Raw genomic sequence first — 23,550 nt, 5'->3', positions numbered from 1 at the left:
AACTTCTGCCCCGCATGATAGCCGCGGAGGGAAATTACATCCTCCGATTTCTAAAGGAGTCCGGCTCGGTGTTTGATAGCGATATCGCACGGAAACTTATGCCATATGTAGACTCAACCTTGGAAGGAAAGCCCAAGCAGCGGGGTCTCTGATGTCTCATGGCTCGGGGTGGAGCCACCGGGCCGGTAGAGGATAATGACTGATGCCTTAGGCCAAAGTTAGAGAAATGTTGGTGCCTTAGGCTATCAAGCTTCTTCTGATTCCCTGACTAAGGTTTATCTACTCCGCTTTGGCAGAAAAATAATTGCTGCTAATTTTTTGGCCGTCGGGGACAGTCCTCTACCTTGATTGTTGCCTTTCTTTCTCTTTAATAAAAGGAGTGGATCTGTTGAGGTACTATACCTCTTTACAGATAGCATGGAGCAGCAGGCCAACAGGGCGCATCGCCCTGCCAAAGAAAAGAAGAAGTTTGAGGGTACGGCGAGACCGCTGCAATAAATCTGCAAACTTTCTGCTTTCGAGCCCATGCTAACAATTGATTTTTTCTGTACAGGTGCTAATCCGAAAGCATTCGTCACTTCCAGACCTGGAAAGCTCAATAAGCAGGCTGCGCGATCGCATGATGTATGTATATGGAATTTTTCTGCTGGTCAATTGATGCTGACCCGGACTTCTCCTCTAGGTCAGAGAAAAGAGACTCCATGTCCCCCTCGTGGATCGTATGCCCGAGGAGGCTCCGCCGGTAGTTGTCGCCATCGTTGGACCCCCGGGAGTTGGTAAGACAACTCTGCTCAAGTCTCTGATCCGCCGCTACACCAAGCAAACCCTCAGCTCGCCGCAAGGCCCGTTGACCGTTGTTACGACCAAGCGCAAGCGTCTCACCTTCCTCGAATGCCCGTCCGACTCTCTTGCAGCTGCCATCGATGTTTCCAAGATCGCAGATATTGTTCTTCTCATGATTGACGGAAACTTTGGATTCGAGATGGAGACCATGGAGTTTTTGAACGCCTTATCGACGGCTGGTATGCCGGGTAACGTCTTCGGTATTCTTACTCATCTTGATCAGTTCAAGAAACACAGCACGTTGAAGGACGCGAAGAAGCGCCTGAAGCACCGTTTCTGGAGTGAGCTATACGCGGGCGCAAAGCTCTTTTACTTGTCCGGTGTTATCAACGGCCGTTACCCCGATCGTGAAGTGCACAACCTTTCCCGATTCTTGTCTGTGATGAAAAACCCTCGTCCGCTCGTGTGGCGCAACTCGCACCCTTATGCGCTTGCAGATCGCTTCTTGGACATTACACCCCCTACTCAGATCGAGGAAAACGCGAAGTGTGATCGCACAGTCGCACTCTACGGCTACCTGCGCGGCACCAACTTCCCATCCCATGGCGCCCGAGTCCATGTTCCTGGTGTTGGTGATCTGACTGTTGCCAATATTGAGGGCTTGCCCGATCCATGCCCAACTCCCTATATGGACCAGCAGATCGCCAAGGCAACAGGAAAGTCGAACAGGCGCAAGCTTGGCGAGCACCAAAAGCTGCTTTTCGCTCCCATGTCTGATGTCGGCGGTGTCTTGGTCGACAAGGATGCAGTTTACATTGATATCAAGACCAATACCTTTGACCGGGACTCGGACGAGGATTCTGACGATGAGGAACGCCGTGGTCTTGGCGAGCACCTTGTTGTTGGCCTTCAAGGCGAGCGCAAGATGCTGGGTGAGGCTGATCAGGGTGTTCGTCTCTTCCGTGGCGGCGAGGCCCTCGATAAAGCGGACGACGACGAGACCGGCCGGAAAGATCGACGCCGCGCCCGCGTGGCCGTACCCGAACAAGACGACATAGATATCCCCGAAGGATCCGATAGCGAAGAGGAGGCCGATGAAGATATGGACGAGAATGATGTGACAGATGATGAAGGCGAACTCGACATGTCTGCACCTGCAGACTTTGAAGCCCGCTTCAAGGCCAAACAGAACGGGAATGCTGGCGGAGAGGAAGAAGACATGGCTTTTGCTGACAGTGACTCTGACCTGGGCTCCATCTCTTCAGTCTCAGACCAGGAACTTGAGAGCGGCGATGAAGACGAAGATGAGAATGATGATGAGGATGAGGATGAGGATGAAGAAGATGAAGAAGATGAGGAGGGCAATGTTCGATGGAAGGAGAACATGCTCGCCAATGCCAAGTCTCTTCACGGAAAACGCCCTCCTTTCCGAGTCACCGACCTGTCAAGAATGATGTACGACGAGTCGATCACTCCACTTGATGTCGTGAAGACATGGCGCGGTGAAGATTCCGACGATGAAGAGGAGGACGAGGAAGATAGAACCGCCGACGACGAAGGCGAGGACTTCTTCAAGAAGACAAACAACGAGAAAGAAGACCAAGCCGACTTCCGCGCCGTTCCAGAGTACGACTACGATGAGCTGGAGCGGAAGTGGCGGGACGAGGACTTGCTCGAATTAATCAAACTCCGCTTCATCACTGGCAAACTGTCCGGTGGTGCCTCAGATGATGAGGATGGTGATATGGACGAGGACGAGGATGAAGATGAAGGCGACGGTGACTACGAAGACTTGGAATCTGGCGAGGTTTTCAACGGTATCAAGGAAGATGGCGATGAAGATGAGGAAGAGGAAGGCGATGATGAGCCCGAAAAGGCCGCCGACCTGGAAGCCGAGCGTGAGCGAAATGCTAAAAAGAAGGAAGAACTCAAGCTGCGTTTCGAAGAAGAGGACCGCGAAGGTTTCGGAAAAGTTCAGGACGGGACGCATGATGGTATTGATGGCGAGTTCGGCGAAGACGATTGGTACGATCTGCAGAAAGCCAAGCTGCAAAAGCAGGCAGATATCAACCGCGCCGAATTCGAGACACTCGACCCTGCCTCGCGCGCCCGGGCTGAAGGTTACAAAGCCGGCACCTACGCACGTATCGTCCTCGAAAACGTACCTTACGAGTTTGTTTCCAAGTTCAACCCTCGCTTCCCTGTCATTGTTGGTGGCCTCGCACCTACTGAGGACCGATTTGGCTACGTGCAGATCCGGATCAAGAGACACCGCTGGCACAAGAAGATTCTCAAGAGTAACGATCCGTTGATCTTCTCGCTTGGTTGGCGTCGCTTCCAGACCATGCCTATTTACAGCACCTCCGACAGTCGGACGCGAAACCGCATGCTTAAGTACACACCTGAGCATATGCACTGCTTCGCTACCTTCTACGGACCTCTTGTCGCTCCCAACACCGGTTTCTGCTGTGTGAACTCCTTCTCGAACAAGAACCCCGGTTTCCGCATTGCCGCCACGGGTGTTGTTCAGAGCGTGGATGAGCACACAGAAATTGTCAAGAAGCTCAAGCTCACTGGTCACCCTTACAAGATTTTCAAGAACACTGCCTTCATCAAGGATATGTTCACCTCTGCGCTGGAAATTGCCAAGTTCGAAGGTGCATCCATCAAGACTGTCTCTGGTATTCGTGGTCAGATCAAGCGTGCGCTATCCAAACCCGATGGCTGTTTCCGTGCTACATTCGAGGACAAGATCTTGATGAGTGATATTGCCTTCCTGCGCGCTTGGTACCCCATCAAGCCCCACCGCTACTACAATCCTGTGACCAACCTGTTGGACCAAGTCGATGGCGAAAAGGGTGATAATGGATGGCAAGGCATGCGCTTGACTGGTGAAGTCCGCCACGCTCAGGGCATCCCCACCCCCAAATCAAAGACTCGACTTACAAGCCCATCGAAAGACAAGCTCGTCACTTTAACCCGCTCCGTGTGCCAAGACAGCTGGCCGCCGAGCTCCCCTTCAAGTCGCAGATCACCAAGATGCGGGGCCACAAGGAGCCGACCTACATGCAGAAGCGTGCCGTTGTTCTCGGAGGCGAGGAAAAGAAGGCCCGTGACCTCATGCAGAAGCTCACCACCATGCGCAACGAGAAGCAGGCCAAGCGATCTGTCAAGCAGGAAGAGCGCCGCAAGGTCTACCGCGCTAAGGTGGCTGATGGTCTGGAGAAGAAGGCCGAACGCGAGAAGAGAGAGCGCAATGATTACTGGCGCAAGGAGGGCAAGAAGCGCAAGAACCCGGATGAAGACTCTGGTGGCCGTGGTCGCGGCAAGAAGCGCAAGTGATCTATTCTTTGTTCTTGGACATGTCTTAATCTACTTGGGTCTTTAGCATAGATGGCGTTTGGACCCAAAACTTGTACCTACATTATGTTGGATGTTTATTTATATCAAAACTATTTCATGAATGCACTACTGTTTGCCCAGGCTTTCTTCTCGTTGCCTTCCACACCGTCTATACTATACTTGATCTAATGACGAAGCTTCTTCTTGCCGCCGCTTGGCCTCCGATGCCAGAAGTAGAATATCTGACTCACATCAAAGTTGGAGCATCTGAAGCACCTGACAGTTCCCAAAGTAGGAAAGTTCTAAACAAACCTAGGATTTGAATGTTCATACTCCCAGATGTGGCATAGTATGTGAGGAACTAAATCATATCTTCATCATCCCAATACCACAACAGGTAAAGTAACCCTAACTTCGCAAAGCTTCATACCCCATTCATTGCGAATTCCGTAGCAAGCTTAGTAGCACACGTAGTCCTGTCTATATTATCCTCGCGAATTCACACTGTCCTCGATTTCCAACTATCCAACTACATCTATTTTCCATCAAGCTCCATCAAAGTTTTCTCAATCCATCAATAAAACATCTTTCCCAAACATCAAACAACAAGTAGAGAGACATGGCTCCTATCCCAGCCCTTGTCAACAACAACACGCTCTCTCCTCGGGCTGTCAAGCAATACGAGGTTAACATGGAGAAGGAACTCTTCCTTACCAAACTGATCTTCGGGATCATTGTTGCCGCCCTTGCCGTGTTCTTGGGGTGCACACTATAAGTCCACTATTCATCCAATGATTAAAAAAAGAATACTAATAACTTTATTAGGTACGTCCAGTTGAAGCCCAAGTACGAGAAAGAATGGAAGCCCAAGCTTAAGCCTAAGCTTCGGGACTGCAAGGAGAAGTATGAGGGCTGGAAGGAGAAGATGGCGGCCTGGCCAAGTAAGTTGATCTTAGCAAAATGCTCTTGTCCTTGATACTAACGGTTCTTCTAGCAGCGCCAGCGCCTGCTCTCGTGGCTGATCGCCACGCTTCCGAGGCTCCGGAGGTCGACCGAATCACTTGTGATCTGACTCCGGAGTACCTGAAGAAGTCGACAGCGGTCATCGTCTAGGGGAGGAGTTGGGGTATGTGGCTCAGTTCTGGTAGAGGTATCAAAGGCCTGCCAGACTGATGCCTGGATTTGATACAGAGTACTACGGAAAGGGTTGCTTTTTTTTTTTTTGCTGTTCTTTTGTTTTTTCTTTTGTTTTCTCTCAGCTTATTCTTACTTTCCGCTGACTTGTTTTTCTCTTTTGTTTCTGTTGGCATGTTGTCTGTCGTCATGGGAGTTGAGTCATTGTTTCGGAGTATATTTCCCATGACTCCATGATGTTGTATATTATATCATTAATGAGAACTCCAATTTTGATTTTCTATATCCTTTCTTGACTTCTATATTGTAGTCTCGTAGATGGTGTGGTAGTCGTTAGTACATATGTATACTCCGAAGTATATAGCCCATCGAACATAAGCCTACCAAGCCCACTTACAGCCATCGATGGATCTTCAACCATCTTTATCTCTAAATGACCATATACTGATGATTCGAGAATAATTGTTTCTATAGAAACTCATTGAATCAGATGAAATTGGTCTAGTATCATCCACGTGACCACGCCTCTCACGCGTGTCCCAAAACCAGTAACCCTTCCCTCTACCAACTATTCAACTGGATTTCTTTTGGTGCTAGCATACTGTGGCACATCTATATTCAAAATTAGTTCTTACTACTCGCATTCTTCTATTTAAAACCCTGTCGGGCCCTTCATCTGGGGTCAGAATTACGGTGGAGAACCCAATTTGCCGCCTCGTGCTGACCCTTGCGCGCGTGCTAGTCGATCGCCACTCGATCGGGCAGATGCTCCTGGTTCCCACAGTACTCCCACGCGTCTTGTTGAGATCTCGACTGTTAGTTGCATCAAAATCACTTGGTATCGGACCTTCCCGGCCCCAACTCTCGATGCGGTGACTCGGCGAGACAGGACATGCGTGTTGAGATCGTGCGGCCGCGTAAACTCGCGATTAAAGCTAGCTCGCGCGTATTTGCCGATATCGCTATCCCATCATCTTTTAATCTTCCACACCCCACCCTTGATCATGAATGACGGTCGCGATGCTGTGTTTAATCGTGGGGTGCTCCATGCGGAGGCCAATGCGAACACCCACTCTATGAACAACGCGACGTCTCCCGTGCCTCACAAACCAATGCCTTCGGCCAAGACCCAAAACACACAGTCGCCGCAGCCACTGTCACTACAAATAGATGGCTTGAACCCCGTTACCCTCGCTCACGGCGAGGGTAACCCGAACCCAGCCTATATCGAATCATCGGAGCGCGGCAGCGATACATCGGGCGATGGCCGACGACTAGACCTTTCCGCTAGCACCCTCACAGACTCTCTTTCCAGTCTTCCTTCATCCTCGACCAATGATAATAGCCAGTCGACAGAGTTCGGTAACTCTCATACATTGAATGGACATACATCGATACCGTGGGTGGGCCGGGAGTTATTGGAATCCCAACTCGCCCCACACATGCAGCCGGTGAATGGAGGCGCCTCAATAGATCGATGGCAACCCTCATTATCGCCGATAAAAGCTGGCAATGTTTCAATATCACCGCCGCCATCGCCAAAGCATTCGCGCACAAGGTCGAACTTTGATGCTCGCTTGGCTCCGAGCCAGAAACGGACAGCAGCTGGCGACTTCAAATCCACTTTAGATTCCCCCACAGCTCACAGTGCCGACGCACATGGAGCTGCACGACGACGTTCGAAGAGTACGGGTTCGTCAGCTTATGGGAGTAGGATTGCACAGGTAACTTACTCACTCGCTCACTCAAGAGTCTATAGCTCATTTGTATTACCCAGTTGTCGGTCCATATCCGTACACGTCTATCATACGCAGCCGCCAAAGTAGAACAAGCTCGCCAGTCGCGTGAAGCTACCCCTCAAACCGCATTGCGAACACACAACAGCACGTCGCCATTGAGCGCGTCAGCAGCGAGTGACATCGCATCATTACCGGCAAGAAACTCCACGCCTTTTTCACAAGATTCCCAAACATCATCCAACGGAAACTCTCATCATTTCCCGAACCATAACCGCTCGCGATCAGCATTCTCATCTAATCAATTCCTTCCAATTCCCAAGCTAGCACCGCCTGTGGATATCATCTCATCAAATGGTCACAACGAGCGCCGTCGACCGAATCCTAACGCAGTCTCCAAACCTTCAAATCACAGCCCTATCTCCCGCCACCGACGCCACCATTCACACCAAGAGAACGGACTCACCCGACCACTCAACAGCCAAACAGTCATAGGGCCAGACACGCCCTCGCTCTCATCATCCCATGCACATGCACCAACATCCACACCGAACGGCTTCTACAAACCCCGCACCCAGTCCCAAAACACCCTGATGGAACAAGACGCCATCGAAACCCTGATGTTCATGTCCAGCCCCGAGAACTCGGGGTATCGTTTCAGCCCTCGCCCGCTGCAACTAGCTAGCACGCAAAGCAGCCTGAACGAGTCAATCAACGCTTCCAGCAATGTAGCCCATCACGATGGAAGCCAGGGCTCCCAAAGCTCCGAGTCTCACAATGGTCGTGAACTCAGAAGAAAACCTGGGCTGGAAGCTCATGCTGGTGATGATATTGATCGCCTTTTGGATCAAATGGATAGTGATAGCGAGGATGAGGATCGGTATGCATCGTATCGTCCTGGGATAAATGGTGCACATCCATTTAGAGGGCACCAACGCCCGAGGTAATTGCATTGTTTTGATCTAAAATTTCAGGATTTTGCATGGGGCACATACATGATTGGATCATGTCATGTACATCGCTTTAGCATTGTGGGGGGTTTTTAAATTGCTGGCATAACCATGCTCAGATCATAGGAAGCGTATTGTTGGTATGATTTCAATTCATTTGCTGTAATGAAAATTCAGACCGGACATCTATATGAGCCTGAAATTCTTGATAATATGCATGTCCCTAGCTCTAGTTATATGATCCTGCACCCTAAAATACTATGATTAAATTACTTTTTGTCGCGTTCGCGATTGGTATGCGCTGTACATCATTTAATGTGCGAGCTCCTATCATTCCGTTAGTCTTGAACATTATACATCAGGGGAGGACATCACTTACACTTGCGAGCTTGCTCCTGGCTCGAATCTTGGGCCCGTATAAGGCCAGGACCCACGGGACCAGAGTCAAAGCAGCTCCCTATTTCGATCCAGTCAGTCGATTTTCTTTTTGGAGGGTAATTGCCACAACTTACAAGTCCTCCCAGCAGACTTGATGCCTCTGGATAACCAAGGTTGGTGAACATGGCATTCGTAACCAATGGAAAGATCCCACCGAGCAAATTCCGGCCTAGTGAGCAAAATGTCAGCAAATATCCTATCACATACATAACCAGACCTTCATCAAGAGAACAATCCAGGGAAATACAAATACTTACAACAAGACTGCGCCGCAATCGCCGAACTCGCATACCGATGATAAGTATCAGCGAGGTAGTTAAACGTAGCGAGATAAATGGAAAAGATGCCCATAGTAGCACAGCCAACCGCCATAGCAGGCACGATCCAGTGAACGGATGGGAAGGAACTCCAACCAAACCAGAACAGACCAATAGGCAGAAGCACAGACTCCACGCAGACGAAATACAGTCTGCCCTCGGGGGAAGTGGAGTGTTTGCCGAAGCGCATGGCGATGCGTTCTTGGTAGATGCTGATGACTGTGATGAGGATGACGCCGACGCACATCGAGGTGAAGACGGCGCCGGTTTGCTCGATTGTGAAGTTGTGGTTTGTGCGGAAAATGAGTGGCACGGAGCTGAATTGGAGGTAGAGGACTGCCCAGCTGAAGGAGACCCATAAGGAGAAGAAGAAGACTACTGGTTCGGTGAGGAGCATGTCTGGATTGGGAAGTTAGCTTGTTTTTCTTTTTTCTTGTTTCTTTCTTTATATTTGGTGGCTTGAGGATTGACGTAGACTTACGGAATGGTCTGTACAACGAGATCTGGATCATGGTTACGATCGATTCTCGTTGTTCATCGCTCTTGACCTTCCATCTAATTCGACGGATGCATTTTTCTTCAGACGCTTCTTCGCTCGGTAGGATTACACCGTGATGGCCGGCTTCTTCGAGTTGCTCGTAGTACTGGTTCAACTTTGCGGCTTTGCGGCTTAGCAGGACGCTGCCGCGCGTTTCTTTGAAGAAGAAGTAGATGATAATGACAAATGCGGCGGACACAATTGCGTGCGAGTAGAACACCCAGCGCCATGTGGTGCGGCTGATGATTGCGCCAGAGATCATCGGTGCCAGGCCGGTACCGAACAATGCAGATCCGGAGAAAAGCGCCATGGGCGTGTTACGGTCTTGGGCGTGATAGATGTCACTGATGACGCCGCCAACCATGGTGGAGAACGTTGCTGTGAGGGTTCAAGTCAACATCTATTGAGTGCTGAACCGAAAAATCGATTGTTCGGAGCAGGCTATACATACATCCACCCACACCCTGGAAGAAACGAGCTACAAGCAATCCGGCAAAGGACTGCGTGCCTCCACAACCAATTAAACTAGCTATTGATATACCAAGTCAGTCATATGCCAAGTAACATAGCGAAGCACGGTATACATACCAACGAAGAGAATTCCACTGGCGATAAAGATCGGTCTCCGTCCATTAATCTCAGAGAAGGGAGCCAGCACCATCGGCGCCAGAGCAAACCCACAACAGAAAAGCGTGATACTCAGATTGTACACGACAGTACTGATCCCCCACATTTCAGTCAGTTCCTCCGCTGCAGGACTGACCTCACCCGCAGCATAACCCGCTAGTGCAGTAACCCCGCAGGCGATGTAAGTCATCATAGACTTGCGCCATTGTGGCCATAGAAACGGAGAGATATATTTCTCTAAGCTAGGCGCCTCTGGTGGTGGTGACTGAGCGGGGCCAGGAGGTAAAGTAATGCACGGGGTCGGCAGGAGTGTTTCTAGCTCTAGATACCGGAATTCGATATCTTGGGACCCGCATAGAGACTCGGGGGTCTCCTCGCGCTTTTCCATGGCAGTTGGTTGCCGTTTAAGTGACTCAGGCGTTGTAGATGCCATGTAGTAAGTCAGGATGCAAGATTTTTCTAGATTTTGACGGACTTTAATGACTTATAGGCTAAGCATCTAGGGCGTGGAGTCCTACCGAAAAGAAAATTGGAGAAAAGATCAAACGCCGAGAACAGAATAATCCCCCAATTTGATATATCATTCCAATCACACTGTGGACCAATGTGGAGCATGCTGATGATCTATACGCCCTTTGCAGTTAAATGCTACATATGTAGGTCTTATGCCAAGTTACATGTACATTAAAGGAAGAATCCTCCAAAGCACCGAGTTGGGGGAACTGATAATGCTCATCCGTGGGACGTGGTGCCCGCGGCCTTGGCGTCGGAGTCATCGCATACCGCCTGCTAAAAATGTTCTAGCTCTATTTCCTTTTTTGAAGGGTTTTCAACTTCATCTCACTAATTACAAGCAAATAAGACTTGAATACTTATCTCAATGCTAGAGAAAAAAAAACAAGAATAAAATGAGGATTTTGTAGCGTAAGATGTATAATCCACAACAATACGGGGTATACTTCTCCGCAGTGAAATAAGTCATAGTCATGTTAATAGTGGCAATTCCCCAATTTGGGGAATTTGGGGATTGCGGAATTGGGACCGATTCGATAGAGCTGATTAACAATCAATATAGAATCGGCAGGGTTAGCCAATAGTGCATGGCTATGCAAGGCCGCTGCAAGATCGTGATATTCCAATCAATTCGACTTGGTGTGTGTGGTACATGTGGACAGGGAACAGCAGGGAATATGCCACAGTCAGACTCACCGGAGTTGCGCGACAATCCCCCGAGATCACACACCACGTCATGTCCACCCCCAATGAATAATGAATAGCAAGCCCTATCAGTGTCACCGATGCCCGAGGGCATTTGCTCGTCTAGAACATCTTCAAAGACACGAGCGCTCACGTATGTCTTCTAGACCTTGGATCGAATACCCTCATCTGATACCCCACAGATACCAAAGAGAAACCGTTCGTTTGCGAGCAATGTCCCAAGGCTTTTACACGCAAGTACGATACATAATTCACCATTTCAGATACATGCATTAGATACTCACATTTCTAGGGATCTGCTGGCACGTCATGAGCGTCTCTCTCACAACCCTGATGCCAGTCCGGCCAGCAATCAGACACACACGCCCTCCCCCGCGAATCCTCCTACCCTGGACGGGTTAGATTCCTTGGCATCTGTAGTCATAAACCACGCCCAATCTAGTCGCAGCGCGTTACAACGGACCGATGACCATTTCCCAGCGTTGTCGCCGGCCATACACCGCCCGATGCTGGGTGGTCAGTTGGGTAGCACAGACGCTCCCTCTGCAGGTCCCACCACCCCATCTCCGGGCCCGGATTTTGGATATGCCCTAGGTGGCTTTGGACCGGGATCATATCATGGTCATGACTTCACCTCATTTTTGGACAGTGTCCCCTTGCCAAATCATCCCTTCTCGCCGGCTTATCAGCCACTCCCGCTATTCCCACCCTTGCACTTTTCCCCGGTCCCGGACTATGATCGATCTTCCGATAGAGGAGCTCTGACCGAAACCACTCCTTCGACTCCATCGAGTTCTGTACTTCCCCGACATGACGCTCAGTTGCCCTCACTCCAGCCGGAGGGGTATCACATCTCCCCGGCGGTCGCGCGCCAGCCCACGGGATTCGTACCGGTCACGGCTCAATGCCGGGAGAAGTTCTTGGATATGTTATCCGACTACGCGAATGTGGTACCAGATCCATCGCTGCCATCTCGACATGCGCTATCGCGATGTTTGACTGGGTATGTAACCGGATTCCATGAGCACTACCCAATCGTGCATATCCCGACCCTCGATGTAGACTCGATGACATTACCGCTCTTTCTATCGATGGCGGCATTGGGTGCACGGTATTGCCGCGAGCCAGACACTAGCATGCGTCTCTATCAGATTGCCAAACCAGTGACTTTGGAACATGTTCGCCGGGTCTTCCAGTCGGGCAAGTTGCCCCCGCCCCCGATCAACGCGGCCGACGACATTGATACCCTAGAAACTCTGCAAGCTTTATTGTATCTGACCTCGGTGTCCCTGTGGTTTATTAACAACCCCCCATTCTACGAAGCGCTGTCGCTTCGCAGTCTAATGGAAATGCTCATCCGAAAAGGGGGACTCAATCGGCTACCCGAGCAAGACGGGACATGGAGTAGCTGGATACGACAGGAATGCGTAAAGCGCACCAAACTAATTGTTCTCTGTTTCTTCAACATCCAAACTATCGTATTCGACGTCCCACCAATGATTCTCACTGAAGATTTCACACTCGAATTACCCAGCACCGAAAAAGAATGGCAAGCCGCGCGTGCAGACCTCTGGCAGACAGAGCGCCTGAAGAGCCCTGGCGAACCAAAGTTCCAAGATGCCCTTTCTGCCTTGTTTGGGCCAAATAGCAATGTACCACCGTTCTCCTCTCTCGGCGGCTACGTTCTAATCCACGCGATTCTACAAGACATCTGGCTAATGACGAAAGCGGGCCGACTACCCGTCTCACGACGGAACCGCTTCACCCCCTCATCAGTGACATCCACACCCGAGCTCGTGCACGTCGAACAAGCACTAGAACGCTGGTGCCAGTGCTGGGAACGCAACCAAGAATCCTCCGTTGACCCACTCAGCCCGAACGGGCCGCTATCCTTCACATCAGCAGCGCTGCTTCGACTAGCCTACATCCGACTCAACGCAGACTGCGGCTCAGCCCGCCAACTGCAAACCTGGGATCCCGTCCAAATCGCAACCAGTCTCCGTGACAACCTCTCCGTTCGACGTGGCGACCGGCTCACGCGCGCCGCGCTCCACTGCGCACATGCCCTCAGCACACCGGTCAAGCTCGGTATTGGATTTGTCGCCCACTCGCAGGTGGCGCTGTGGTCTAACCAGCATGCTTTGTGTTCCCTGGAGTGCGCGGTGCTGTTGGCTAAGTGGCTTGAGGCGATTGCGGTGTCGGATCCGGAGCCGCCGCTGACGGAGCAGGAGACTCGCTTGCGGGACTTCGTGCTCGAGATGGTTATGGAGGTGCAGCATGGTGTCTCGAGGGAGTGGCTGCTGGCTACTAATACACGGCTCAGTGCTGCGGTTACTAGGTTGTGGGCGCGCCTGTTTACGGCGGATTATATATGGGAGATGGTTGCTTTGATCGGGAGGTCTTTGAATAGCTATGCGGACTTGCTAGAGCAGTAGAATGGAGTTTGCTGTTGCTAACGCTTGTATGGAGTTGTCATAGCGGTATTCTGCTTCCAAAGTTAGGGCTAACTTGGGGCCAATTGCACGGCCATCATAGCTGTTATTGTAGCTACCTAGGTATTTCTAGCTGCCGGACTAGACAAGGGCTGCACTTGAATCAATCATATTGCTCATGCGGCTAAACTCGGCACTTTTTCGTGCTTCGTCGTTCATGTTCATCCGCCTGACCCCAACTGCCCCCGCCATCGGGCGTATGTACATCGTACGGACTTTGCACAGGGCTCCCCGATGACTCACTGAATATCAATTTGGCCGTGGAGCTCGGAGCTGGAGGATTCCGACGTCACTAGCCTTTACGTACACCAGTCCCCCAATTCCCCAATCCTGATATTTAATTTCTCCTGCCTATTTTCTCAGGCCCTCCTAGCTGAGATCAGGCCACTAGTTATGGCAGGCATCGTTGCCGGTAGTATTGCCGGATGGTCTCCCAATTAGTCTATTTGCTATTTAATCACGCAGTTCCTCTTCTCCTTCTCCCCCTCCTGATAGCCCAAGACATACTCTCAACTCTTACAACTCCCAAACCTCAAACAACCAACAAAACAATCCAAAATGTCCCCCTCACCCCTCACAGCATCCCCAGAGATCCTGACTCTTTTGAAAGAGCTACACACCAAATCCCTAACCCAAGAATCAACCTTGGACTGGCCCAGCCTACCCCAACAATGCACCACCGAATTCGACTCCATCATGCTGGACAAGTTCATCGCACTCGACCAGGACAAGTGCGAACTAGTCTATCACATCCTGCGCAGCATCAACGCAAAGACAGTCGTCGAGGCCGGTACCAGCTTTGGCGTTAGCACCATCTACCTAGCGCTTGCGGTTGCAGAGAATGCGAAGCGTGTTAGCGCTACCACTAAGCCCCAGGTCATCGCCACGGAGAAGGAGGAGACCAAGGCTAATTTGGCAAGAGCGCATTGGGCCAGTGCGGGCAAGGAAGTTGAGGATGTGATTGATCTTCGTGTTGGGGATCTGCGTGAGACGCTTACTTCGGATTTGGGGACAGTGGATTTCTTGTTGTTGGATAGTAAGTTGTGTTTGTTTTCTTGGGTTGATGCAGAAGCAGTTACAGACATGTACAGAGTACATGTATGTACATGTCTGGTGTTTGATACCCTGCCCTGTTATCTTGTATTCAACTTGCATGGTCGATTTATGTCTAGTCGTGATACTGGCAGCATATATACTAACTACTACTCCTAGTCTGGGCGCCTCTAGCCCTCCCCGCGCTGAAGCTCGTCCAGCCTCACTTCTGTCCTGGCGCTGCGATCGTCGTTGACAATACGGTCATGGCGGCTGATAGGTATCAGGAGCTCTTTGCGTATGTTGATGCCGAGGGCAGTGGGTTCCGACGGGTGACGATGCCGTATAAGGGGGGTTTGGATATGATTGTTTATCAGTAGATGTAGTCTCTTGAAGTAATCCAAGCAGTACCTGTACCCTGTTGTCGAAGATATCAATTCGTGCATTCATGAGCTATAGCTATTTTAACATACTTAGTTCGTTCTCTTTGATAGGCCAAACGGGATCCGCCCTACTAGTAGAATATCAACCCCTCATTCTATCAAAGCTCTCAATTCCCAATTTATATCCTTTATATCGCCCAAATTAATCTAATTTCACCAAACCAATACCTCCATACATCCATCTATAAAATCCAACTATGTCCTCAACCAAATTCAACCTCCAACCTCAAGAAGAAGGCCACTTCAACGCAGCCCCAAACCTAAACCCACCCCCAACACCCGCAACAAAAGACTACAAACTAAACCACCTAGCCCTACGCATCCAAGACCCAGCCCGCTCACTCAAATTCTACATCAACCTCCTAGGCATGCGAGTAATCTTCACCATGAACGCCGGGCCCTTCACGATCTATTATCTCGGACACCCGCCGGCATCGGCAGAGACCGAAGAGGATATTACAGCGTGGGCGAAGAGCACTAGCGAAATCCCTGTTATGACTAGGACGAGCGGGCTTCTGGAGTTGTATCATGTGCATGGCACAGAGAATGCCAGTGCAGATGGTAGTGGTGGTGGTGGTGGTGTTTCTACGGGGAATGTACCCCCGCATCTTGGATTCGCGCATCTGGGGTTCACGGTTCCCGATGTGTCGGCTGCTGTGCAGAGGTTGCGGGAGGGTGGGGTTAGTATTCTTAAGGATGTGGGAGTTTGTTCGAGGGAGACGGTGCCGCTTTCGGAGTGGGAGGAGGAGAGGGGGATTGGATGTGGCGAGATTCATGGGAACTATGCGTGGTTTTTTGAGAAGTTTGCTATGGTTGCTGATCCGGTCAGTTTCTATACCCTCCTAGGTACATATGCAGGGTGCTGTGCTGATGTGAGTTCATAGGATGGGTATATGGTTGAGTTGATTCCTCAGAGCGTGTAACGCTGTGAGGATCTACTTTTGTACACTCTACGATCGTAGCACGAGTTTGGTTTAGATAACAGGTCGGGAATGGAACGTCCATCCCATAAGAATAGCTTAATGCAGCCTATACAACCAACACATGATGGTACACAAAAGGTAACGGAATTACGCCCCCCAGCTGTCATCCTCCGCAACATCGTAGTCCATATCCCGCGCAGGTGCGGTGTTGGCCACCGAGGTGGACGACATGACTGTGTCTTCAGGTTCGTCCTGTCCAAGGCCACCCTTGAATTCTGTTGATGATCCAGCAGTAGGAAGTACAATGGGCGGGTTGGCCACCCAGGTGAGTTGGACCTCGCCCACGGAGGGGATGTTCCAGGGAGAGAACATGAGCTTCTCGGCCTGGAAGCGCTCTTTGAATGCCACCACGACGGAGTTGGGCTGGTCTGGGTGTGCCTCAATAGATTCGTATTCGCCAACGCCCTAGAACATAACAAATTAGTATATGCTTTGCTTGGTTCGAAAATACATGACTTACCATCAGGTGCTGACGCAATGCTTCGTCCTTGTCTGAGTTGAGCTCAACGCCCGATACGGCGACTCGTCGAGGCCGGTTATCCAGACGCAATACACCTCCTCGTCCCCGAGCCGCAAACCCACCGCGTCCACGATATCCTCCACGGAAGTTGGGATCGTAGGCGCCGCGTCCACGGTATGTGCCTCGGCCGCGGAAGCCACCACGACCCCGGTATCCACCCCGCCCCGAAGGGTCGGCCGCAGGGTCGAGGCCAAGACTCTTTGCTTCGGCCTCGAGAGCAGCCAGTTGAGCTCGCAGCTGTTTCGTTTCATCACTGATATTCTCATCGGCAGGCTCGGTGGCCATGGCATCCCCAGCACCGGTAGCATCGCTTGTGTCTGTTGTGCCACCGAGTCGCTGCATGAGACGGGCCCGCTCCTCCTGCTGTTTCTTGATAAGTTCATCGCGCTGGCGCTCAAGAGCCTGCTTGGCTGCTTCGGTCTCCTGTCGCTTTTTCATTTTCTCCTCGTGCGCCCTCTGTGCTTCTAGTTGTTGCTTCTCGAACTCTTCTTGGTTGAAGGCTGGGGCCTCAGGCTGTGCGCTGTCATGCTTCTCTTCGCGGTTGGGTTTGTACCAGTAAACCTTCACGAAACGGTTGTCGAAGATGACCTTGGGACTGGACCACGCGGCCTTGGCTTCGGGGAAAGTCTCGTATTTGACCAAAGCGATCTTTTTGTAGGGTTGCAAGGACACCTCAGTAATGTTGCCGAACTCAGAGAAGAACTCACGCACAGAATCCTCGTTGAACTTCTCGTCGGGAATCTGCTCAACAACAATCGTCGTGACAGACTGGTCCTCATTAGGTCCTGCCGATGAGAAATCGGACCGGCCGCGTCCTCGTCCGCTGAATCCGCCGCGACCACGGCCGCGGCCACGGTCACCGCGCATAGGAGCACCACCTCGCTGCGCATGCATACCCGCAGTCTTGGGGTCATATTCTGCGACCGTTAGCAATGGTATATCTAGGATGAATGAATTTCTCTTACCATCGTCTTTCGAGACACCTCCCTCGCCGTGCTGGTAAGGGCAAGTATTTCCTAGGTAACAGATACCTTGGGTATCATAGAACGGACATCGCTGGTTGCTTTGTGGAATTTGATCGACTCCTGGCTGACCGGGAGGACCAGGCATCCCGGGCATAGGCATCCCCGGCATCTGCGGGAATCCCATACCTTGCATTCCCTGCATAGCCATCATTGCTGCCATAGGATCGTTTGGGTCGAACGGCGGGAAACCGGGCATCATGGGGAAGCCACCGGGCTGCTGCGGAGGGAACTGTTGGCCCTGCTGGTGTGGAGGGAATTGCTGGCCCTGTTGCTGCGGAGGGAACAATTGACCCTGTTGCTGTGGGGGATATTGTTGACCCTGTTGCATCTGATGTCCACCCATAAAGTCGCCGCGACCGCCTCCGCGCGCGCCACGCCGTGCAGTCTTCATGGCGCGATTCTGGAACCCACCATCATCGTGGTCTGGCTCCCCTTGGAATCCATCATTAAAAGTTCGTTTGCGGTTGGCACTGCTGGGAGCAACGGCAGCCCTCGGGCCACTGGGGGCATTGTCAGGAGGTTGTGATGAGGGAATGTGAGCAGCGGGTTGGGGCTGGCGCTGAGGCTGGGGTGGAGGTGCGGGCACAGGAGGCGAGGGTTGTTTGGGACCGAAGGTTGTAAAGAGCTCAGTGACAAATGGTTGCGTGTCTAGTAAGTGTTAGCTGATATAAAACAACTCAATGCGAGCTAGGCATTAGACGCACGTTCGCGCAGGAAATCCTCCAGGTTTTCCACCGAGACCTTCTTGATTTCCTCGGCTGGCGCATCGGACCTAACTAGCGCCAAAACATAGTCTGCAAGCACATCCGAGTCGGCATCAGAGCTATAGGCAGAATGAACTTGATTAGTCGCTGCTTTCTTTCCCCGGGGCACGTGTCAAAAGACCCGATTCTAGTGCCTGATGAACTCACATGTCCTCCAGTTTTTTGACCACCCATTTCTTTACATCAGCGGCCTCCGCGTCAGTGAACTGCATGGCGAAGATAATTTCCGAGTAATTTCAGACTGTGAGTACTGAATTGGGTCGAACAAAAGATTGACGTGAAAGTGACGATGATTGCAGAGATTCGGTTTCAACAAAGCCGTCACTCCGGAAGATTCCTGCGTATGCGGTAATAATCGTATGTGGGATGAAATCACAACTTTGTGTTTTAAATAACAAAGCTTGAGAATGAGTTATTTTAAGCTGATAAGCATTCACCCCCAACCGTGAGGGAATGGAAGGACATGGCTGGGTACGCGAAGGCGAAGGGCAAAAACGCGAGCATCGGTAGATCACGTGCTTGGATGACATAGGACAATACTCTGCGACTCCTCGAGCTACGTGTCCAGGATTGTGATCGGATTCATTGTTTTGTTGTTTTTTTTTTGTTTCGGTTTTTACAATTACTCACGAACTCTACGAATGAACAACTGTGCCTAGCATACCCAAGTTTATTTTCATATCGAAACTGGTTGCTAGACTACAGCAAAAACGCAAAAAGCAAAAAGCCCATCGGTAAAAACCAAATGTAGAAATAGCAATGAAAGGACACAGAACCAATGATGCCCAGAGGCTTCAAGGCTCATGCCCGGATTTCTAATGACGGAACGATCGAAGCAAATACCGACGAATGAGGGAATAAAATTTTGTTGAACCGAAGAAATTGTATTGAATTCATCAATCTCATGAAAGATTCCACGAATGACTGGCAGAAGGGAAATTCTGGGTGACCGTGAACATTTTTACAGCTTGTCGTAGTACTATAGAACAAAATTAGTGACTGAGACCAAAGAGAGTGAGCAAAAAGACGTACGTTTTCGTAACCGGGAACGACCTCCTTGAGACCCTTGCGCTTGCGCATTTCCTGGACGACCTGACCGGGCTTGGTGGTGGGGTCGAGAGGGGAACCGCCGGGGAGGATGCTCCAGTGATCGAACACGGACTGGGGGAAGGCCTGGCCACCGGTAGCGGAACGGAGATCGGCAGGGAAACCGAAGGACTCGTTGACGGGCAAGTAAGCCTTGACCATGAACAGAGGGGTACCGGGACGCTGCTCCTCAGTGTAGACGTGACCACGGCGGCGGGTGAGGACACCGTAGATACCACCCATAGCCTGCTCGGGAACCTGGATCTCGACGTTGAAGATGGGCTCGAGGAGACCGGGGTCGGCCAACATGGCAGCGGCGTACAGAGCACGACGAGCAGTGGGGATGATCTGACCACCACCACGGTGAATGGCATCAGCGTGCAGGGTAACATCAAGGATGTTGAAGCGGACGGAACGCATGGGCTCCTCGGCAACGGGACCCTCGCGGGTAGCCCACTGGAAACCGGAGACAACGGAATCCTTGATTTCGTTCAGGTACTGCACGGCCTTGGTCTGGTCGACGAGCAGATTGGCACCGGTGGTGTCGGGACCGAAGCACCAAATCTTACGGGCATCGGTGACATCCCAGCCGTACTCGTCAGCGAGGACACGGGCACGAGCCTTGAAGTCGTCACGGGGGCTGATCTTGCCAGACTCAATGGCTTGGGAGACATCCTCGTCAATGGGCTGAGCAGTCATGTACAGACGGTTGTGCTTGTTGGGCGACTTGGACAGAGCAGTCATGCTGGACTCGCCAGCGACGGTCTCACGGTAAGCAACGACGGGGTCGGAGATACGGAGGGGAACACCAGCGTGGTCCTCCTCGAGATCCTTAAGACAAATCTCGAGGTGGAGCTCACCAGCACCGGCAACAATGTGTTGGCCAGACTCGTTGATCATGGTCAGGACACAAGGGTCGGACTTAGAGAGACGCTTGAGACCCTCGACAAGCTTGGGCAGATCCTGGGCGTTCTTGACCTCGACGGAGCGCTGCACAACGGGGGAGACGGAGAACTTCATGACCTTCATGTTGTGGGCAGTCTCATCGGTGGTGAGGGTACCGGACTTGAGCAGGAACTGATCGACACCGACCAGACCGACAATGTTACCGGCGGGGACATCCTCAATGGGCTCAACGAAGCGACCCATCATGAGAATGGTACGCTGGATGGCCTTGATGAAGAGATCCTCCTTGCGGCCGGGGATGTAGTTGGGACCCTGGATGCGGACCTTGACACCGGACTTGACGGTACCGGAGTAGACACGACCGAAGGCGTAGAAACGACCCTTATCGGAGGTGGGCACCATCTTGGAGACGTAGAGCATCAGAGGAGCAGTGGGGTCACAGTCCCGGATACCGATGCAGGACTTGTCGTCCATGGGACCCTCGTAGAGAGTCTCGGCACGGTACTTCTGGGCAGTGACGGGGGAAGGCAGGTGGATACAGATCATCTCCAGAAGGGCATCAGCGGCAGGCAGGAACTTGCGCATGATGAGCTTGAGGAGGGCCTTGCCCTCGAGCTCCTTCTCATCGTTGGTGAGGGAAACCTCGAGCTTGTCGAGGAGGGTGAAGATCTCGTCACGCTTGTTGTGGTTGACAGCGGCGAAGATCTTGAAGATGGGGTCCAAAATGAACTGGTTGAAGGCACGCTCAAGGGTCTTGCCCTCGTGCTCACCCTTGTTGGTCCACTTCTTGGTCTTGGGGTTGAAGTAGTTGTCGCCCCAAAGACGCTCAAGCATCTTCTTGCGGTCAACACCGAACTTCTTGGCGTACCTGATGGCGAACTGGCGGACAGTGAAGCACCAGCCGTGGAGACCGGAACCGAAAGCGATGGTACCCTGGTCGGGGTAGACCTGGACGTCACCGAGAGCCTTGTCGAAGTAGGTGGAGATGATGACGTTGACGGACTCAATAGTACGGGAGAAAGACTGGTAGAGATCCTCCTTGGAGACCTGGAGCTCGAGAAGAGCACGATCAACCTTGTTGATGCACAGAACGGGCTTGATGCGCTCGGTCAGGGCCTGACGCAGGACAGTCTCGGTCTGGACACAGACACCGGAGACACAGTCGACAACGACAAGGGCACCGTCAGTGACACGGAGAGCAGCAGTGACCTCGGACGAGAAATCGACGTGACCGGGGGAATCGATCAAGTTGATCAGGAACTCGTCACCATCGACAGCCTGGGGAATCTCCTTAAGATCCTCTGGGTCGGGGAACTTGGCGTACAGGGAGATAGCGGTGGACTTGATGGTAATGCAACGATCCTGCTCATCTGGACGGGTGTCCATGAAACGAGCCTCACCAGCCTTGGCGGCGGAAATAATACCGGCACGCTGGACAAGGGAGTCGGAGAGGGTGGACTTTCCGTGATCGACTAACGCACAGAAACCAAGTCAGAATCAGCCATTTCACTATATCATATCTCATCCTTGGCAAGAACTTACCGTGAGCAATGACGGACATGTTTCGGATGTTAGCCCGACGGTCCATCAGAGTCCGGATCTTCAAGTAGGTCAGTATCGACATTCATGATGATTTGATTCTCTGTTTCCAAGGGAGAAAGGTTTTCAAGTATCACCAGCGGAGGTGGGAGATGGGAGATGGAAGGATGGGAAGGAGAGCAATCGAGGGAATATATCTCCCTTCTTCCACTGGTAATGTTTGATATAACCTTGGAAACCTTGAAAGGCAAATACTGACCTCCTCAATAGTGAAGCTGTTCACATCACTGTTAGCTGTATGTTCTCTCTTAGGTGTCTCGGAAGATCTTCACTTACTTAACCATTTTGGCGGTTGAATCCTTGATAAACTAGGATAAAAAAGAGAAGAAGAAGAGCACACAGATGACTAGGACCGAGATTCTCGATCACTGAATCAAAGAGTTCTATGTGCAACTGCTCCTGGGGGACAGAGATAGAGGGGAAAAGAAGAAGAAGAGGGGAAGGGAAAGTGGGAGAGAAAAAAAAGAAAAGCGAAAGTGGGGACATTTTTTCTCCTCCCGGTTTTGTGCGTTTTGAGCTGACTAGCACATTTTCCCATATAGAAAAAAATACATATTATTCTCTCTCTTTTTTTAATTTGCTTAGATTCCTCTCATTTACTTTCCATTTCGTCCTTTTTTTTGATTTCAAATCCTTCATGCTTTGATATCCTGACTCACGCTGACTTTTTTTTGCCTTCCGTGGGTGCTCCGGTGACGTTTGACAGCCATATCACAACCGAAAGATGTACCAAACTCTTTTTATAGCTATATTTATGATCCCTTGATCTTCTTAAATGCTAAAAAAGAGTCAATTTAGAGCCTATGATTCACTCCATGCTTTTTTTTTAGCTTTCCAAGGTTCCTCTAAATGACTTGACTGCCCAAAACCCCTCTATCAACGTGGGGCAATGTACATTAGTAAGCGATTTCAAAATTTGTCACCTCGGGCATGCACAGCTCAAGAGCTCAATGTTTGGTACAGCTATACAGCTACTAGTATATTTGCATATAATTCAAAATAGACATGTCTAAAAGATTCAATCGCATTGAAAAGAATATCCTCTTCCGACATATCCCTCGAGCAAATTTTCATCGGATTTTCACTACTAGCTCGTGCAGCACCGTGCATTAGTGGGGGGCAACTCCTCATTTGGAGGCGCCAAGGCAGCAAGGCATCAAATCATCCCACCTGCATACACCATACACCTACATTATTATAGGAAATCAAACTGCAAAGCTGTAGCCAAGGCAAAACTAATGGAACCAACAAAGACTTGATTCTATCAAATATTTGACTCTATTACCAAAATAGTGAATCTCAAAACAATCCATAAGCCGGGACATTCTTCCAGCCCGAGTACTCCGGTGCCCAGTCCCGGCAGCCCCTCCGGCCATATAATAAGGAATCATGTGATTCGGCGGGCGTTTCTTAACCTACAAAAAGAAATATCCCAGATGACAAGATTAGAGTCTTTTATCTAGAATATAAACTTCCTTGCTAAGTTCCTCACCCTCCCAGGAGCTGAACGCGACTTAAAAAAAAAACATCGCTGCCACTTGCCAACCGAATAATCTAGTGAACCACCCCGCCTATCTAATTCCATTGATGGCTGTATTTGCTATCAGTTGATTTCAA

The 23,550-nt window shown here is 50.9% G+C and overlaps 9 protein-coding genes across 9 annotated transcripts; 6 read left to right on the top strand and 3 right to left on the bottom strand.

Moving 5' to 3' along the window:
• Positions 1–417: 417 nt before the first annotated feature.
• Positions 418–4,125, top strand: N7471_005456 (GTPase BMS1; the record flags this gene model as incomplete). The annotated part of the gene is made up of 4 exons (XM_057278175.1): positions 418–475; positions 554–624; positions 683–3,641; positions 3,695–4,125. The coding sequence occupies 4 exons, from the start codon at positions 418–420 to the stop codon at positions 4,123–4,125; spliced, it is 3,519 nt and encodes a 1,172-aa protein (XP_057137785.1).
• Positions 4,126–4,744: 619 nt separating this feature from the next.
• On the top strand, positions 4,745–5,238 carry N7471_005455 (uncharacterized protein; the record flags this gene model as incomplete). The annotated part of the gene is made up of 3 exons (XM_057278174.1): positions 4,745–4,887; positions 4,951–5,066; positions 5,120–5,238. 3 exons carry the CDS (start codon positions 4,745–4,747, stop codon positions 5,236–5,238), a joined length of 378 nt encoding a protein of 125 aa, XP_057137784.1.
• Positions 5,239–6,069: 831 nt separating this feature from the next.
• N7471_005454 (uncharacterized protein) lies at positions 6,070–8,071 on the top strand. Its single transcript, XM_057278173.1, has 2 exons — positions 6,070–6,983; positions 7,037–8,071. The coding sequence occupies exons 1-2, from the start codon at positions 6,264–6,266 to the stop codon at positions 7,940–7,942; spliced, it is 1,626 nt and encodes a 541-aa protein (XP_057137783.1). The 5' UTR covers positions 6,070–6,263; the 3' UTR covers positions 7,943–8,071.
• A 125-nt stretch (positions 8,072–8,196) lies between these two features.
• Positions 8,197–10,346, bottom strand: N7471_005453 (MFS transporter; the record flags this gene model as incomplete). The annotated part of the gene is made up of 7 exons (XM_057278172.1): positions 8,197–8,272; positions 8,325–8,402; positions 8,458–8,552; positions 8,641–9,099; positions 9,182–9,616; positions 9,690–9,767; positions 9,827–10,346. Coding segments are annotated over 7 exons (1,680 nt in total), but the record flags the coding sequence as incomplete, so codon positions are not given.
• A 788-nt stretch (positions 10,347–11,134) lies between these two features.
• Positions 11,135–13,518, top strand: N7471_005452 (transcription factor domain-containing protein; the record flags this gene model as incomplete). Its single annotated transcript, XM_057278171.1, has 3 exons — positions 11,135–11,216; positions 11,266–11,320; positions 11,376–13,518. The coding sequence occupies 3 exons, from the start codon at positions 11,135–11,137 to the stop codon at positions 13,516–13,518; spliced, it is 2,280 nt and encodes a 759-aa protein (XP_057137781.1).
• Positions 13,519–14,133: 615 nt separating this feature from the next.
• N7471_005451 (O-methyltransferase) lies at positions 14,134–14,987 on the top strand (the record flags this gene model as incomplete). The annotated part of the gene is made up of 2 exons (XM_057278170.1): positions 14,134–14,611; positions 14,788–14,987. 2 exons carry the CDS (start codon positions 14,134–14,136, stop codon positions 14,985–14,987), a joined length of 678 nt encoding a protein of 225 aa, XP_057137780.1.
• A 260-nt stretch (positions 14,988–15,247) lies between these two features.
• N7471_005450 (putative lactoylglutathione lyase (Glo1)) lies at positions 15,248–16,036 on the top strand (the record flags this gene model as incomplete). The annotated part of the gene is made up of 2 exons (XM_057278169.1): positions 15,248–15,874; positions 15,935–16,036. 2 exons carry the CDS (start codon positions 15,248–15,250, stop codon positions 15,971–15,973), a joined length of 666 nt encoding a protein of 221 aa, XP_057137779.1. The 3' UTR covers positions 15,974–16,036.
• N7471_005449 (CCCH zinc finger and RRM domain protein) lies at positions 16,037–18,801 on the bottom strand. The gene is made up of 5 exons (XM_057278168.1): positions 18,490–18,801; positions 18,283–18,401; positions 17,519–18,226; positions 16,494–17,470; positions 16,037–16,438 (listed from the first exon to the last, which is right to left on the bottom strand). Exons 1-5 carry the CDS (start codon positions 18,552–18,554, stop codon positions 16,121–16,123), a joined length of 2,187 nt encoding a protein of 728 aa, XP_057137778.1. The 5' UTR covers positions 18,555–18,801; the 3' UTR covers positions 16,037–16,120.
• A 502-nt stretch (positions 18,802–19,303) lies between these two features.
• N7471_005448 (elongation factor 2) lies at positions 19,304–22,217 on the bottom strand (the record flags this gene model as incomplete). The annotated part of the gene is made up of 5 exons (XM_057278167.1): positions 19,304–19,321; positions 19,375–21,806; positions 21,877–21,934; positions 22,133–22,148; positions 22,210–22,217. 5 exons carry the CDS (start codon positions 22,215–22,217, stop codon positions 19,304–19,306), a joined length of 2,532 nt encoding a protein of 843 aa, XP_057137777.1.
• Positions 22,218–23,550: the final 1,333 nt, after the last annotated feature.

The sequence above is a fragment of the Penicillium samsonianum genome, assembly GCF_028829775.1.
Source record: "Penicillium samsonianum strain IBT 33392 chromosome Unknown utg000003l_segment0_segment0, whole genome shotgun sequence".
NCBI lineage: Eukaryota > Fungi > Ascomycota > Eurotiomycetes > Eurotiales > Aspergillaceae > Penicillium > Penicillium samsonianum.
Note: the sequence above shows the minus strand (reverse complement) of the source record. Positions and strands in the feature narration are given on the sequence as shown.